This window comes from Somniosus microcephalus, unplaced genomic scaffold (genome assembly GCF_052327205.1).
Source record: "Somniosus microcephalus isolate GS21.2 unplaced genomic scaffold, FLI_Smic_1.0 unresolved_chr1, whole genome shotgun sequence".
NCBI lineage: Eukaryota > Metazoa > Chordata > Chondrichthyes > Squaliformes > Somniosidae > Somniosus > Somniosus microcephalus.
This window is the reverse complement of record NW_028225179.1, coordinates 162,811,195-162,828,308: the sequence shown is the minus strand read 5'-3', so window position 1 is coordinate 162,828,308 and position 17,114 is coordinate 162,811,195. Positions and strand designations below refer to the sequence as shown.

Here is a 17,114-nt window from a genome sequence, read left to right as displayed (position 1 = left end):
GTGCAGTTTTGGTCGCCTTACCTGAGGAAGGACGTTCTTGCCATGGAAGGAGTTCAGTGAAGATTCACCAGGCTGATACCTGGGATGGCAGGAATGACGTATGAGGAGAGATTGTGTCGATTGGGCTTATACTCACTGGAGTTTAGAAGATTGAGAGGGGATCTCATCGAAACCTATAAAATTCTGTCGGGCCTGGACAGACTAGATGCAGGAAGGATGTTTCTGATGGCCGGGGAGTCCAGAACCAGGGGTCATAGTCTAAGGATAAGGGGTAAGCCATTTAGGACTGAAATGAGGAGGAATTTCTTCACCCAGAGAGTGGTGAACCTGTGGAATTCTCTGCCACAGAGGGCGGTGGAGGCCAGTTCATTAAATATATTCAAGAAAGAGTTGGATATATTTCTTAAGGCTAAAGGGATCAAGGGATATGGGGAGAAGGCAGGGACAGGGTACTGAATTTGGATGATCAGCCATGATCTCATTGAATGGCGGAGCAGGCTCGAAGGGCCGAATGGCCTCCTCCTGCTCCTATCTTCTATGTTTCTATGATGAAAGTCCAGCAATAGGAAAGGTTTAGGAGAATCCTCCCATTCAGTTTTCCCGTAATTTGTGGTACTCCTTAGGCATCCACTTCATTCTGATATATCTCATCTTCTCGGGCCGAGTTACGTCCCAAGAATACTCGGGCGATAAGAGTTTGGTGGGTTTGTGATCCAGGAAATAACGGTTCACATGACTCTCGTCATGCCAAATCGCCTCGATGCCGTTCCTTTTGTCTCTCTTTATCCCTTCCTCACAGCGCCTAGTCAGGTTGTAAACCAAATCCACCCTCCCTCCGAAAACAGCCGCATGGTAATAGAAATCTCCGTCGCCTGGTGCAATGTAAGCATCCGAGCTGGGTCTGCGTTCATAGGGGTATTCCTTTTTAGGGTATTTCAACCACCAGGCATGGACCTGAGCTACCGAGTCTCCCAAAACCTCCGCTCCGAAGCGGCCCACAAACACCTGGTCGACGTCCAAGCAGAAAAGGTAGCTCGCCTCGAACTGGCTGCGATTCTGGATGAGGTGGCTGATTTGCTGCATCCGCATCATGCTGATGTCCTGCCAGCGGGAATATTTGGGAACCTGGATCACGGTCATGTTCCGTTTGGGAGCGAGCTGTAAATTGGAGACATCGTCCACCACCACGTAGTAGATCACCTGGTGTCCTATCATGTAGTGCTTCTCCGCCGACTCCAAGAAGTTCCTCAGATACCTGTCAAGGTACCTGATGAAAGGACAATTCATCTCAGGTTATTTCAAGCACCAAACTCCACTCAAACACAAACAAGAGCTTTCTTTTTCATCCTGGGCGAGGTGTCATTGACAGGAATAAAAACACAAAATGCTGGAAATACTCAGCAGGTCAGGCAGCATCTGTGGAGAGAGAAACAGTTAACGTTTCAGGTCGATGACCCTTCGTCAGAACTCTTGAACAGATCTGACGAAGGGTCATCGACAAATCCACAAACAGGACTGCCCTAGTAGACCCATCGTTTCAGCCTGTTCTTGCCCCACGGAACTTATCTCTTCCTATCTCGACTATCTTTTCTCCCCTTGTCCAGTCTCTTCCCACCTACATCCGCGACTCTTCGGACGCCCTCCGCCACTAACAGTTTCCAGTTTCCTGGCCCCAACCGCTTCCTTTTCACCATGGACGTACAATCCCTCTACACCTCCATCCCCCACCAGGATGGCCTGAGGGCGCTCCGCTTCTTCCTTGCACAGAGGCCCGACCAGTCCCCATCCACCACCACCCTCCTCCGCCTGGCTGAACTTGTTCTCACATTGAACAACTTCTCCTTTGACTCCACTCATTTCCTCCAAATCAAAGGTGTTGCTATGGGTACCCGCATGGGTCCTAGCTATGCCTGCCTTTTCGTGGGATATGTGGAACACTCTTTGTTCCAGTCCTACTCGGGTCCCCTCCCTCACCTCTTTTTCCGGTACATTGATGACTGTATCGGTGCCGTTTCCTGCTCTCGCCCTGAAGTAGTCAATTTCATTCACTTTGCCTCCAATTTCCACCCTTCCCTCACCTTCACATGGTCCATCTCCGACTCTTCCCTTCCCTTCCTCGACTTCTCCGTCTCCATCTCTGGGGATAGGTTATTGACCAATATTCACTAAAAGCCCACTGACTCCCACAGCTACCTGGACTACACTTCCTCCCACCCAGTCTCCTGTAAGGACTCTATTCCATTCTCCCAGTTTCTCCGTCTCCACCGTATCTGCTCCGACGATGCCACCTTCCACACCAGTGCTTCCAACATGTCTTCCTTTTTCCGCAACCGAGGATTCCCCTCTACCGTGATTGACACGGCCCTCGACCGTGTCAGTTCTATCTCCCGCACCTCTGCCCTCACCCCTGCCCCTCCCTCCCGGAACCACGATAGGGTTCCCCTTGTCCTCACCTTTCACCCCACCAGCCTCCACATTCAACGGATCATCCTCCGCCATTTCCGCCACCTCCAACGTGATCCTACCACTAAATGCATCTTCCCCTCACCTCCTCTTTCAGCATTCCGTAGGGACCGCTCCCGCCGCGACACCCTAGTCCACTCCTCTATCACCCCTAGCATCTCTTCCCCTTCGCCCGGCACCTTCCTGTGCAAGCGCAGGAGATGTAACACTTGCCCATATACCTCCCCTCTTCCCACCTTCCAGGTGAAACAGCGATTTACTTGTACTTCTTGCAATCTAGAATACTGTATTCGCTGCCCACGATGCGGTCTCCTCTACATTGGGGAGACCAAACGCAGATTGGGTGACCGCTTTGCGGAACACCTCCGTTCAGTCCGTAAGGGTGACCCCGAGCTTCCGGTCGCCTGTCATTTTAATTCACCGCTCCATTCCCACTCGGACCTCACCGTCCTTGGCCTCTTGTATTGTTCCATGGAAGCTCACCGTAAACTCGAGGAACAGCACCTCATCTTCCGATTAGGCACTTTACAGCCTTCCGGACTCAATATCGAGTTCAACAACTTCAGATCATAACCTCGGCCCCTATTATATTTTTATATTTTTTATCCACACTTTTGGTTTGTGCCTTTTCCTTTTCTCTCTCCCACATGGCCGCTGTCTTTCACTCTGCCAGCGCATTTCACACTTCATTGTCTGTTTCTTTACCTGTCCTATTACCATCTCGTCTCACCTTTAATGTCTCTTCTTTCATCCCCTCCCCCATTTCCCAGCCCCCAAACTGCCTTTTGTTTCATTTCCTGCATTTTCTCTCAGTTCTGTAGAAGGGTTTCGACCCGAAACATTAACTCTTGTTTCTCTCTCCACGAATGTTGCCTGGCCTGCTGAGTTTTTCCAGCGTTTTCTGTTGTTATTTCGGATTTCCAGCATCTGCAGTATTTTGCTATGGGATTAGTTTAGGATTGATACAGGGCTATGGGGAGAGAGCGGGGCAGTGGGATTAGTTTAGGATTAATACAGAGCTATGGGGAGAGAGCGGGGCAGTGGGATTAGTTTAGGATTAATACAGAGCTATGGGGAGAGAGCGGGGCAGTGGGATTAGTTTAGGATTGATACAGGGCTATGGGGAGAGAGCGGGGCAGTGGGATTAGTTTAGGATTAATACAGAGCTATGGGGAGAGAGCGGGGCAGTGGGATTAGTTTGGGATTAATACAGGGCTATGGGGAGAGAGCGGGGCAGTGGGATTAGTTTAGGATTGATACAGGGCTATGGGGAGAGAGCGGGGCAGTGGGATTAGTTTGAGATTAATACAGAGCTATGGGGAGAGAGCGGGGCAGTGGGATTAGTTTAGGATTGATACAGGGCTATGGGGAGAGAGCGGGGCAGTGGGATTAGTTTGGGATTAATACAGAGCTATGGGGAGAGAGCGGGGCAGTGGGATTAGTTTAGGATTGATACAGGGCTATGGGGAGAGAGCGGGGCAGTGGGATTAGTTTGGGATTAATACAGAGCTATGGGGAGAGAGCGGGGCAGTGTGATTAGTTTAGGATTAATACAGAGCTATGGGGAGAGAGCGGGGCAGTGGGAAAAGTTTGAGATTGATGCAGGCCTATTGGGAGTGAGCGGGGCAGTGGGATTAGTTTGGGATTGATACAGGGCTATGGGGGAGAGCGGGGCAGTGGGATTAGTTTAGGATTGATACAGGGCTATGGGGGGGGAAGAGAGCGGGGCAGTGGGATTAGTTTGGGATTGAAGCGGGGCAGTGGGATTAGTTTAGGATTGATACAGGGCTATGGGGGGAGAGCGGGGCAGTGGGATTAGTTTAGGATTGATACAGGGCTATGGGGGGAGAGTGGGGCAGTGGGATTAGTTTAGGATTAATACAGAGCTATGGGGAGTGCGGGGCAGTGGAATTAGTTTGGAATTGATACAGGGCTATGAGAGTGAGCGGGGCAGTGGGATTAGTTTAGGATTGATACAGGGCTATGGGGAGAGAGCAGGGCAGAGGGATTAGCTTGGGATTGATACAGGGCAATGAGGAGAGAGTGGCGCAGTGGGATTTTTTGGAATTGATACAGTGCTATGGGGAGAGAGTGGCGCAGAGGGATTAGCTTGGGATTGATACAGGGCAATGAGGAGAGAGTGGCGCAGTGGGATTAGTTTGGGAGAAAGGGATAGACCGAATAATTACAGGCCAGTCAGCCTAACCTCGGTGGTGGGAAATTTATTGGAAAGAATTCTGAAGGACAGGATCAATCTTCATTTAGAAAGACACGGATTAATCAAGGATAGTCAGAACGGATTTGTTAAGGGAAGGTCGTGTCTGACAAATTTGATTAAATTTTTTGAGGAGGTAACAAGGAGGGTAGATGAGGGTAGTGCGTTTGATGTAGTGTATATGGACTTTAGCAAGGCTTTTGATAAGGTTCCACATGGCAGACTGATCATGAAGTTAAAAGCCCATGGGACCCAAGGCAAAGTGTGAAGTTGTATTCAAAACTGGCTCGGAGACAGGAAGCAGAGGGTAATGGTCGATGGGTGTTTTTGTGACTGGAAGGCTGTTTCCAGTGGGGTTCCGCAGGGCTCCGTACTGGGTCCCTTGCTTTTTGTGGTATATATCAATGATCTAGACTTGAATATAGGGGGTATGATTAAGAAGTTTGCAGATGATACTAAAATCGGCTGTGTGGTTGATACTGAAGAAGGAAGCTGTAGACTGCAGGAAGATATCAATAAATTGGTCAGGTGGGCAGAACAGTGGCAAATGGAATTCAATCCGGAGAAGTGTGAGGTAATGTATTTGGGGAGGGCTAACAAGGAAAGGGAATACACATTAAATGGTAGGACACTGAGTAGTGTAGAGGAACAAAGGGACCTTGGAGTGCATGTCCACAGATCCCTGAAGGTAGCAGGCCAGGTCGATAAGGTGGTTAAGAAGCCATACGGAATGCTTGCCTTTATTAGCCATGGCATAGAATACAAGAGCAGGGAGGTTATGCTTCAACTGTATAAAACACTAGTTAGGCCACAGCTAGAGTCCTGCGTGCAGTTCTGGTCACCACATTACAGGAAAGATGTGATTGCACTAGAGAGGGTACAGAGGAGATTTACAAGGATGGTGCCGGGAGTAGAGAATCTTAGCTCTGAGGAAAGACTGGATAGGCTGGGTTGTTTTCCTTAGAACAGAGGAGGCTGAGGGGAGACCTTATTGAGGTGTATAAAATTATGAGGGGCCTAGATAAAGTGGATAGAAAGGACCTATTTCCCTTAGCAGAAGGAAGGGTCAAAAACCAGGGGGCACAGATTTAAAGTAATTGGTGGAAGGTTTAGAGGAGATTTGAGGGGAAATTTCTTCACCCAGAGGGTTTTGGGGGTCTGGAACTCACTGCCTGAAAGGGTGGTAGAGGCAGGAACCCTAACCACATTTAAAAAGTACTTGGATGTGCACTTGGGATGCTGTAACCTGCAGGGCTACGGACCAAGAGCTGGGAAGTGGGATTAGGCTGGATAGCACTTTGTTGGCCGGCGTGGACACGATGGGCTGAAATGGCCTCCTTCCGTGCTGTAACTTTCTATGATTAGTTTGGGACTGATACAGGGCCATGGGAGTGAGCGGGGCAGTGGGATTAGTTTGGGATTGATACAGGGCTATGGGGAGAAATTGTTGCAGAAGGATTGTTTAGGATTGATGCAGTGCAATGGGGAGTGAGCGGGGCAGTGGGATCAGTTTAGGATTGATACAGGGCTATTGGGAGAGAGTGGAGCAGTGGGATTAGTTTAGGATTGATACATGGATGTGCGGATATAGTGTACAGTTGGATTATTTTGAGATTGATACAGGGCTATTGGGAGAGAGTGGGGCAGTGGGATTCGTTTGGAATTGATACAGGGCTATGGGGAGAGAGCGGGGCAGTGTGAATAGTTTGGGATTGATACAGGGCTATGGGGAGAGAGCGGGACAGTGGGATTAGTTTGGGGATTGATACAGGGCTATGGGGAGAGAGAGCAGGGCAGTGGGATTAGTTTGGGATTGATACAGGGCTATGGGGAGAGAGCAGGGCAGTGGGATTAGTTCAGGATTGATACAGGGCTATGGGCTGGATATGACAGAATGCAGTGATAATTCTCTCTCAATTTTGCCCAATATATTAGAGAACAATGGAACTGTGAAATGAGTGGGTTGCAAAACAGGTGGTTAATGTCTTTTTGCTCTGGGACAGAATCTTACCGTCCAATCGCAAAAACAGTCAGCCCAATCACCGTCTCCTTTTCCATGTAGAATAGATCCCGCTCCACCGGGTCAAATGTCTCCTCCCAGATTATAGGGGCATCCCACGGGCTGATTGTCTGCTGGTCGGTGACGGCACTTAAAACAGAATAAAGATGTTAGCAGCAGCGCTAAAGGGAGGGTTCCCCCACCGTGACGTGCTCTCGTTCAACGGCCTCCCCTGGTGGAAACCCAGCTTCCAACTGTTCACAAGGAAACGGTCACAGTGGCTTTTGAAAAGCAGAGAAGTTGGGTTGGAGCAGTATCGAACCTTGGTTAGACCACACTTGGAGCACTGCTCACTGTTCTGGTCACCACATTACCAACAGGATATGAGAGGCACTGGTGAAGATGCAAAAAAGATTGACAAGGATGATACCAGAACTGAGAGGTTAATCCCTATCAGGAAAGACTGAACAGGCTGGGGCTCTTTTCTCTGGAAAAGAGAGAGAGCTGAGGGGTGACCTGATAGAGAGCTTTCAAATTATGAAAGGGTTCAATAGGGTAGACGTAGATAAAATGTTTCCACTTGTGGGGGAGTCCAACATTAGGGGCATTAAACATAAGATAGTCATCAATAAATCCGATGGGGTATTCAGGAGAAACTTCTTTACCCAGAGAGTGGTGAGAATGTGGATCTCACTGCCACATGGAGTGGTTGAGACAAATAGCATAGACATAGTTAAGGGGAAGCTCGATAAAGACATGAGGGAGAAAGGAATAGAAGGAAATGCTGATAGGGTGAGATAGAGGGGTGGCAGGAGGCTCGTGTGGAGCCTGGACACCAGCAAGGGCCAGTTGGGCCGAATGGCCTGTTTCTGGGCTGTAAAGTCGATGTAATTCTGTGCAATCTTTGATCACATTTGGCCGTGGGATCTTCTACGTCCACCCGAGAGAGCAGACGGGGCCTCGGTTTAACGTCTCATCCGAAAGACGGGCACCTCTGACACCGCAGCACTCCCTCAATGCTGCACTGGGAGTGTCGGCCTGGATTACGGGCTCAAGTCTCTGCAGTGGGGACTCGAATCCACGAGCTTCTGACTCCGAGGCGAGAAATGAAATGAATATCGGGTGGTCTCTGTACCGGGCGGCTGATCAGCGAGTTAAAAATTTACCCCACTCTTCCAATTGAGGGACCAATGGATGAGCTCCCTCAGTCTCACGCTTCAGCAAGTTAGAGGTCAGTGAAGCCGCACTTTGACCCCGTCCCCCTCCCCAAACTGTTGACAACACTTCCCTTGGATTCCACAATATTTCAGAACATTGCATCTCACTGCCAGGGTATGTTTGGCATCAAGATTGGCTTTGTGGTACTTAGTTATAGAGGTCGGGTGAAGAGTGAGTACGGTCTGTTACACACCTGGCATTGAACCAGAATAAAGGGTTTCCCTCGGCGACTTCATTCCTCAGTTCAAACCGTTTCTTCTCATCATTCTGCATCCAAGAGCTGGTGAAGAGACAAAACAAGATGAGGTCGAGGGTGGGGGGGTGGTGGCATTTATTGACCACAGTGAATTCTAGCTAGTACTATCGGGTTACCTCAGGTTAAGACAAGTGCTGTAAAGCTCAGAACATTAGTCACCTGGACGGAAAGGAATCCAGAAGGTGCTGGAATACACGGAGGCTGATGGGGCTCGGGAAACATGAAGACACGGGGCGGTGTGGGGCTGGGGGGATAGAGATCCTGCTGCTTTACACCAGTCATACCAGCACAAGCTGTGCAGAATTGGCCAAACCAAAAAAAGAGCAATGAATCTGTGGTGAGTGTTTCCTGTCCCGCTCTCACTGTGGACTGAGGTGAGTGTTACCTGTCCCGGTCTCACTGTGGACTGAGGTGAGTGTTACCTGTCCCGGTCTCACTGTGGACTGAGGTGAGTGTTACCTGTCCCGCTCTCACTGTGGACTGAGGTGAGTGTTACCTGTCCCACTCTCACTGTGGACTGAGGTGAGTGTTACCTGTCCCGCTCTCACTGTGGACTGAGGTGAGCGTTTCCTGTCCCACTCTCACTGTGGACTGAGGTGAGTGTTACCTGTCCCGGTCTCACTGTGGACTGAGGTGAGTGTTAGCTGTCCTGCTCTAACTGTGGACTGAGCTGAGTGTTACCTGTCCCGGTCTCACTGTGGACTGAGGTAAGTGTTACCTGTCCCGGTCTCACTGTGGACTGAGGTGAGTGTTACCTGTCCCGCTCTCACTGTGGACTGAGGTAAGTGTTATCCCACGGAGCTCGCTGACCTTCAACAGTGCAGATTGATGTACATAATCTGTACTGGAGCTCCCTCTACACGTTTCAGCACACCGTGGACTGAGGGTGTGTCTCCAGTGCTGTTGTGTCGTTCTCGTCTTATCCAAATCTTGTCATGACCTGAAGAACAGTTTGATGTCAGGTGTACACAAACACAGAAGAAAAGGAGAATATGTCCGTTTAAAATGTCACTTACTTGTTTACAGCAGACTGAAAATATAATAAAAGAACAAACAGCAGTCCCGCACACAATGCAATAAAGGCCTTCTGTCTCTGGCCAGCCCCTTTGACCTGGAAGTAAGAATATTTTTATTTTAGTACAGTTCTTAGTTGAGTTGGACTGACCAATAATGAACAGAATCCAGGCTCCTCATAGCAGCCCCTTTACCGAGGAGCAAGAGTGATTTTTGGTCCTCGGACTCCACAATAAAATTCGGGGTTAAATGGTTCAAGATACACGTTTGAGGTGTAGTCACTGTTGTAATGTAGGAAACGCGGCAGCCAATTCTGCACAAACAGCAATGCGATAATCTGTTTTATTCGTGATTTTGATTGAGGGGTAAATATTGGCCAGGACACCGGGGAGAACGTCCCTGCTTTTCTTCGAAATAATGCCGTGAGATCTTTTACACCCAACTGAGAGAGCAGGCGGGGCCTCGGTTTAACGTCTCATCCGAAAGACGGCACCTCCGACAGTGCAGCACTCCCTCAGTACTGCACTGGCAGTGTCAGCCTGGATTTTGTTCTGAAGTGTCTGGAGTGGGACTTGAACCCACAACCTGCTGACTCGGAGGTGAGGGTGCTGCCCACTGAGCCCCAGCTGACAAGGGTCTGATCTGTGTCAGATAATGTCACAAAGAATTAATCCGATGACAGAGGCCATTCTACCCATGCAGTTTATCCTCCCGTAGAAATCTGTGCAATGCCATGGCAGATTGACGAGTGTAGATAAGCTATCTGAGCACTTCAGTTAGATTTCTTCAAATAACTCATTCCCAGGATTCGGGGAGACAAGTTGGGCAATTGAGGGAAATAGACTTGCTGGGCTACGGGGATAGAGCGGGGGGAATGGGACTGACTGGATTGCTCTACAGAGAGCTGGCACGGACTCGATGGGCCGAATGGCACCCTCTGTGCCTTTATGACTCTACGGGAGAGAAATTCGGTATCGCCCCGTTTGGGGCGCGATTATCGGCCGGGCGCAAAGTTTAGCGCCTGCCGCTAATTATCGCCTCCGACTGCAAACTTGGCTTCTATCGCCCCCTGGAGGTGATTGGAGCGCTAAATCAGGCGCTGCACACCTCTATTAAGGTGCTAACGCCGAGGAGCGAGGCGCTACCTCAAAGCGTTGGCGAAGCTCGTGTGATGTCAGTCAGCAATGGAACACAGACACACTGGCGCCGGCCAGTTCTTAAAGGGGAGGGTCGATCTTGCTCTCCATCCACACCCTGCTCATTGCAGCCTTGAATCTTGGCCTGGAGAGACCTGTACATCAATTCTGCTGGAAAGAACAATGGAGAGGCCCAAGGAAAGAGCTGAGTGCAGCCCCCACAGTCTCTTCTAAATCGATGCAAGGAAAATCAAATCAAAATGAACCTGCAAAGTGCTGCTCAGTACCCAAAACTCCTTCACACAGCGTTGAATCTCTCCAGAAGTCTCTCTTTCTCTCAGACTGCGTGGTGCAAAAATGTCACCGACAACCAAAGTCAGGAAGTGGTCGCCTTTACAAGTGCTCCCCCAGTCCCATCCCGACTGCAAAACCTTCCCCTCAACCTGTCGTTGCTAGTGGCAGGCGGTAAGGCAGGGGGCGCCACTCAATATCCGGTCCGGGGCGCTACGCACTCGACTGATGTCACGATTTGCGGGTACAGGAGATCGTGGCGGTAGTGTTTAGCGCTGCCGCAAAATGTCTGGTCAATTTCGCAAATGGCGCAAACATCGCCGCGCCCGGGCACTGGTTGCTTTGTGCCCTCTTAGGGCACTAACAGGAGGCGCAAAGAACCAAATTTTTCCCATGACTATGATTCACTATCGCTACATATAATTCATCTGAATCGCTCAGTTAGATCCCAGCCTGCAACTCACTCCCTAATAGCCATTATTTTACATATTTAAACCATCTAAAAACCAACTAGATTCCATCATGTAGCTTTTTTGAGTATCCATTATTCTGTATATAAATGGTCTGATCCCCTTGATTAGATTCTGGCCCATAACTCACTCCCAGGCACCTCCAGAAATAGATCAGTCACCAGTCTGTAACATGGTACTGTACTTAAATTGCTCCGATTGTTACTGGACAATCAATAAATGCCAACTACTTTTTCTCCTTTGCATTTTTCAATTCAATTCAATTTTATTTGTCATATATGCAGCAGACGTGTGTACTGCACAATGAAATGTTGATTTTTACGAGTCCTCCCAACATTGGAATAAATATGGCATAACAATGATAAAAATACTAATAGAAATACTAATAGAAAGACCGTAATAATAAATAAAACAACAGTAATAAATAATAATAAATTAATCGTTCATGAGTCTTATGGCCTGGGGGTAGAAGCTGTTTCGAAACCTGCTGGTACGAGACCGTATGCTTCGGTATCTCTTACCGGACGGGAGCAGGGCGAAGAGGTTGTGGCTGGGGTGATTCGCGTCTTTAATGATTCTCAGGGCCTTCCCCCGGCACACCTCGGGGTAGATATCCTGCAGGATATTTACAATGTCGATTCCTGGATCTTCCGGCAGACAAAAGAGTCGTTTTCTTTTATTCTGCACCTTTTTTTTATTCACAGGATGTGGGTGTCTCTAGCGTTATTGACCATCCGATTGCCCTTGAGAAGGTGGTGGTGAGCCGCCTTCTTGAACCGCAGTCCGTGTGGCGCAACTGAGTGACTGGCTCGGCCATTTCAGAGGGCAGTTAAAGAGTCACCCACAGTGCTGTGAGTCACATATAGGCCAGACCGGGTAAGGACGGCAGATTTCCTTCCCTAAAAGGACATTAATGAACCACGTGGGTTTTTACAACAATCTACGAGTAACATGGTCACCATTACTGATACTAGTTTTTATTCAATTCCAGATTTATTTCATTAACTGAATTTAAATTCCCCAGCTGCTGTGGTGGGATCTGAACTCGCGTCTCACCAATCATAGAGTCATAACGACACAGAAGGAGGCCCTTCAGCCCATCGAGTCCGTGCCGGCTCTCTGTAGAGCGATCCAGTCAGTCCCATTCCCCCCGCTCTATCCCCGTAGTCCTGCAAGTTTATTTCCCTCAAGTGCCTATCCAGTCTCCCCTTGAAAACATTGAGTGTCTCCGCTTCCACCTCTTCCGTCGGCAGCGAGTCCCAGGTCCTCACCACTCGCTGCGTAAAAAAGCTTTTCCTCACATCCCCCCTGTATCTCTTGCCCAAAACCTTAAACCTGCGAACCCTAGTCCTTGTACCATCAACTAGTGGGAACAGCCTTTCCCCGTCTAGCCTATCCAAACCAGTCATTACCTTGCACACCTCTATCAAATCACCCCTCAACCCCCCTTGCTCTAATGAAAACAAATCCAGCTTCTCCAACCTGTCCTTGTAGCTAAGATCCCCCATCCCCGGAACCATTCTGGTAAATCTCCTCTGCACCCTCTCAAGGGCCTTCACATCCTTCCTAAAGTGTGGTGACCAGAACTGGACGCAATCTTCTTCTTCGGCAGTCCCTCGGAACCGAGGATGACTTGCTTCCACCTTAAAAATGAGTTCTCAGGTGACTGTTGAGTCCAATGCAGAACCTACAGTCTCTGTCACAGGTGGGGCAGACACAGGTTGAAGGGGCGAGTGGGTGGGGTGCTTGGGTTGACGTGCGCTCCTTGCGATTGGCTTCCGCTTGCTCCCGGTGAAGAGACTCCAGGTCTTCGGCGCCTTGCCGGATGCTACTCCTCCACTTTGTGCGGTCTTGGGCCAGGGATTCCCAGGTGTCGGTGGGGATGTTGCACTTTTTCCAAGGAGGCTTTGAGGGTGTCCTTGAAGCATTTCCTCTGCCCACCTGGGGCTCTCATGCCATGTCAAAGCTCCGAGTAGACCGCTTATTTGGAGTCTCGTATTGGGCAAGCGGACGATGTGGCCTGTCCATCGTAGCTGATCGAGCGTGGTCAAAGCTTCGATGCAGTTGTGGCCTAACCAGCGCTATATAAAGGTTCAGCATAACTTCTCTACTTTTGTACTCAATACCTCTATTTGTGAAGCCCAAGATCCCATATGCTTTGCTAACCACTCATTCAATATGTCCTGCCACATTCAGGGACCTGTGCACATTAACTCCCAGGTCACTTTGTCCCTGCACACTCTTTAAAACTGTGCCATAAATGTATATTGCCTCTCCCTGTTCCTTCTGCCAAAATGCATCACCTCACACTTCTCTGTATTAAATTCCGTCTGCCCATTCTGCTAGCCTTTATGACCTGTTGCAGTTGATTGATATCATCTTCACTGTTTGCAAAAACCCCCAACTGGTGCCATTGATAAATTTAGAAATTCTATTCTATATTCCAATATCCAGGTAATTTATATATATATCAAAAATAGCAGTGGCCCCAGCACTGACCCTTGGGGAACACCACTGTCTACCATACTCCAGTCTGAAAAACAGCCATTTACCACAACTCGCTGTTTTCTGTCCTTAAGCCAATTCCTTATCCAAGCTGCCACTGACCCACCTATTCCATGAGTCTCAATTTTGTTAACCAGCCTTCTATGTGATACTTTGTCAAACGTCTTCCTAAAATCCATGTAGACAACATCCATTGCATTCCTTTAATCAATCCTCCCTGTTACTTCATCAAAAAATTCAATTAGATTGGTCAAACATGATCTGCCTTTTACAAATCCGTGTTAGCTCTCCTTAATTAGCTTAAACTTCTCCAACTGCTCGTTAATTTTTTCATTGATTATTGTTTCTAAAACTGTTGTGTTTTGAGTTTTGCTTCAATTAAGTTTGTCCCAGTTCCCGGGTGTTACCCAAAGGGGGTGCTGGGGGGCTCGGTTTTACTTTGTCTGCATGGCAGAACCCGAAACTGAAAGTGAAAGACAATGTGCTGTAATGTCCACCCATTTACTCAGTAAATAGTAAAAAGGTACATTCCGTCTCCTCTATTCATTACTGTTCGGTCAAGATGCAATACTGGCGACGAGGCGGCTGTTGAACTCTCTAGAAGGACGGAGATAGACATGCGAACCGAACCTACAGCTGTGATATTGGAAATTGCGACGAGCGGGCCACTCAGCTAGCAACATCAACGGCATTTTGATAGTTGGTTAGCTGCGACGTAGACGGCGGACAGAGTATTGTGCGGGCCAGGCAACTACCGTGAGTGTAGCTACCGTAACTCTGGCCGGAGGAGAAAAAGAATTTTAAAGAAAAAAGAAAAAAGTCCGTGGATCTTAAAGGGACAGTGCACATCAATACGTCCCAAGGTCGTCATAGTTTTAAAGAGTTCTCTGGGGATAAGGACAGTTCATGGGAGGAATACGCAGAAAGACTGGGGTGTTTCTTTGAGGCCAATAATATTGACAAAGAAGAGAAGAAGCGCTCAGTGTTGCAAAGTGTATGCGGAGCTGCTACTTACTCCGTCCTGCGTTCATTGGTGGCTCCTCGTAAACCTAGTGAGGTGGATTATGCTGATTTGATTGAGAAGCTGCAGAAACATTTTAACCCAAAACCCTCAGATATTGTGCAGCGTTTCCATTTTCACAATTGTAAACAACAGCCTGGACAATCTATTTCAAGTTACATTGCTGAGTTGAGGAAACGCTCATTACATTGTAATTTTGCTGACCAGTTAGACAATATGCTCCGTGATCGGATTGTGTGTGGAGTGCGGGACTCGGCATTGCAGAGACAGCTGTTAGCAGAGAAGGCCCTGACGTTCCGACTGGCCGAGAAGGCTTTAGCAGCAGAGGCAGCATCGATGAACACACGTATGCTCCGTACAGAGGCAGCACCATCTCAGGCCGCCGAGGAGGTGCACAAGACCACACACGCAGCTGCTGCTGCGAGAGACATGGAGGCAACTAAAGAGACAGGAAGAAAATGTTTCTGCTGTGGGGCTCTCCATGGTTCCACTACATGCAAATTTGTGTCAGTGGTATGTCATTTCTGTAAGAAAAGAGGACACATAGCTCGTGTCTGCATGAAGAAAGCTCAGGCTGCTGCAGCAGAGCCAACACAAGCATCGCAGACACACACCCTGACACTGGAGGACAACGATGAATACACAGTGTATACCACGGAAGCTGAGCAGCTACCCCACAGACAGTGGGGATACACGGCAAATGTGATCATGAATGGGGCACCACTCTGCATGGAGGTGGATTCAGGCTCAGCGTGCTCGTTGAGAAGTGAAGAGACTTACAATAGGCTGTGGCCAAGTGACCCCCCGGCGATGGCTCAGGTCAGTGGCGTGCTACAGCAGTGGTCCCAAGCTCAACTCCAGGTGCTGGGTATGATTCATGTGGAAGTTAAGTATCAGGCAGTCAAGGACACACTTCCACTTTATGTGGTGGCGGGGCAGGGCACAAGCCTGCTGGGCAGAGATTGGTTTGAGCCCCTCGGTATTGAAGTGACAGGAGTACACACGGTACAGCGACAGCCCATAATGCCTATGTTGGAGAACTATGAAGAGGTTTTTGGTGAGTTCGGGGCCTGTCGGGGACAGTCAGTCTCAATCGAAGTGGACCCAGGGGTAGCGCCTAAGTTCTTCAAGGCGCGACCAGTTCCTTTTGCGTTGCGCAAGAAGGTGGATGAGGCCCTGGATAAGCTGGTGAACCAAGGGGTTCTCTTGCCAGTGAAGAACTCCCGTTGGGCCACCCCTATCGTGCCCATTGCAAAGAAGGATAGGGGCCTGCGAATCTGTAGAGATTACAGATGTACGGTTAATACTGCTGTGTTACCAGATGTGCAGGCTCAAAGGGCCGAATGGCCTCCTCCTGCTCCTATCTTCTATGTTTCTATGGGAAGGGGGTTGTGAAGAAAACCTTTTTACGCAGCAAGTGGTGAGGACCTGGAACTCACTGCCGACGGAAGTGGTGGAAGCGGAGACACTCGGGCCTAGAAATTCAGTGGCGCCCCGGAAGTAGTCGCGGCCGCCCGCCGCAAATTGACTTTGAGCGCCCCAGAGGGAAGCGCGGCGCTACTCGAGGCGCCCCGCATCCCTCTTGGGTCGCTGCAACTGAAGATCGCAGAGGAACGTGCCGCAGCGGCACCAGCTGCGGCATGGCGTGCTGTGGTACTGCAGGCCTTCCTCCCCTTCTTAAAGGGGAGGGGCCTGCTGCAGCGTGATCAACGATCACGAGTGCCGACAAAAGAGCCCGGCACCGAGGAGAAGTGCCGGGCTCTTGGGACACAGCCGGGGGGGGGGGGGTGCTCAGGAGGCCGGGGACGGCGGCGCAGAGAGGTGCTGGCAGGCGGCCAGCAAAAAAAATGGCCCTCCACCAATTAAGTACTTTTACCCTAGATTGCTCCTTGTTACTTTCCATAGCTAATCTAAACCTTATGATACTATGATCACTGTTCCCTAAATGTTCCCCTCCTGACACTTGCTCCACTTGACCCACCTCATTCTCCAGAACCAGATCCAGCAATGCCTTGTTCCTCTTTGGCCAGAAATGTACTGATCAAGAAAGTTCTCCTGAACACACTTCAGAAATTCTTCCCCCACTCTGCCCTGAACACTATTACAATCCCAGTCTATATTACGATAGTTGAAGTCCCCCATTATCACTACTCTATAGTTCTTGCACCTCTGTAATTTACCTGCAAATTTGCTCCTCTATATCCTTCCCACTAGTTGGTGGCCAATAGAATACACCTAGTAGTGTAATGGCACCTCTATTGTTTCTCAACTCTAACCAAATAGATTCTGTCCTTGACCCCTCCAGGTCATCCTCTCTCTTATACCTTATAGAATCATAGTCATAATGGCAAAGAATGAAGTCATTTGGCCCATCGGGTCCATACCGGCTGTAGAGCAATCCAGTCAGTCCCACTCCCCCGCTCTATCCCCGTAGCCCTGCAAGTTTATTTCCCTCAAGTGCCTATCCAGTCTCCCCTTGAAAACATTGAGTGTCTCCGCTTCCACCACTTCCATCAGCAGCGAGTT

General features: G+C 49.3%; 1 protein-coding gene across 1 annotated transcript; it reads right to left on the bottom strand.

The window, feature by feature from the left end:
* Positions 1-534: 534 nt before the first annotated feature.
* LOC147096434 (N-acetyllactosaminide alpha-1,3-galactosyltransferase-like) lies at positions 535-8,168 on the bottom strand. Its single transcript, XM_085973820.1, has 3 exons — positions 8,089-8,168; positions 6,690-6,827; positions 535-1,267 (listed from the first exon to the last, which is right to left on the bottom strand). The coding sequence occupies exons 1-3, from the start codon at positions 8,166-8,168 to the stop codon at positions 592-594; spliced, it is 894 nt and encodes a 297-aa protein (XP_085829946.1). The 3' UTR covers positions 535-591.
* Between the last annotated feature and the right edge of the window lie 8,946 nt (positions 8,169-17,114).

Coding starts and splice junctions, on each gene's coding strand:
- LOC147096434 (XM_085973820.1), bottom strand. CDS start 8,168: ATGCAGAATGATGAGAAGAAACGGTTTGAACTGAGGAATGAAGTCGCC. Junction 6,828..8,088: donor TTATTCTGGTTCAATGCCAG/GTGTGTAACAGA, acceptor TTCTGTTTTAAG/TGCCGTCACCGACCAGCAGA. Junction 1,268..6,689: donor ACTGTTTTTGCGATTGGACG/GTAAGATTCTGT, acceptor TCCTTTCATCAG/GTACCTTGACAGGTATCTGA.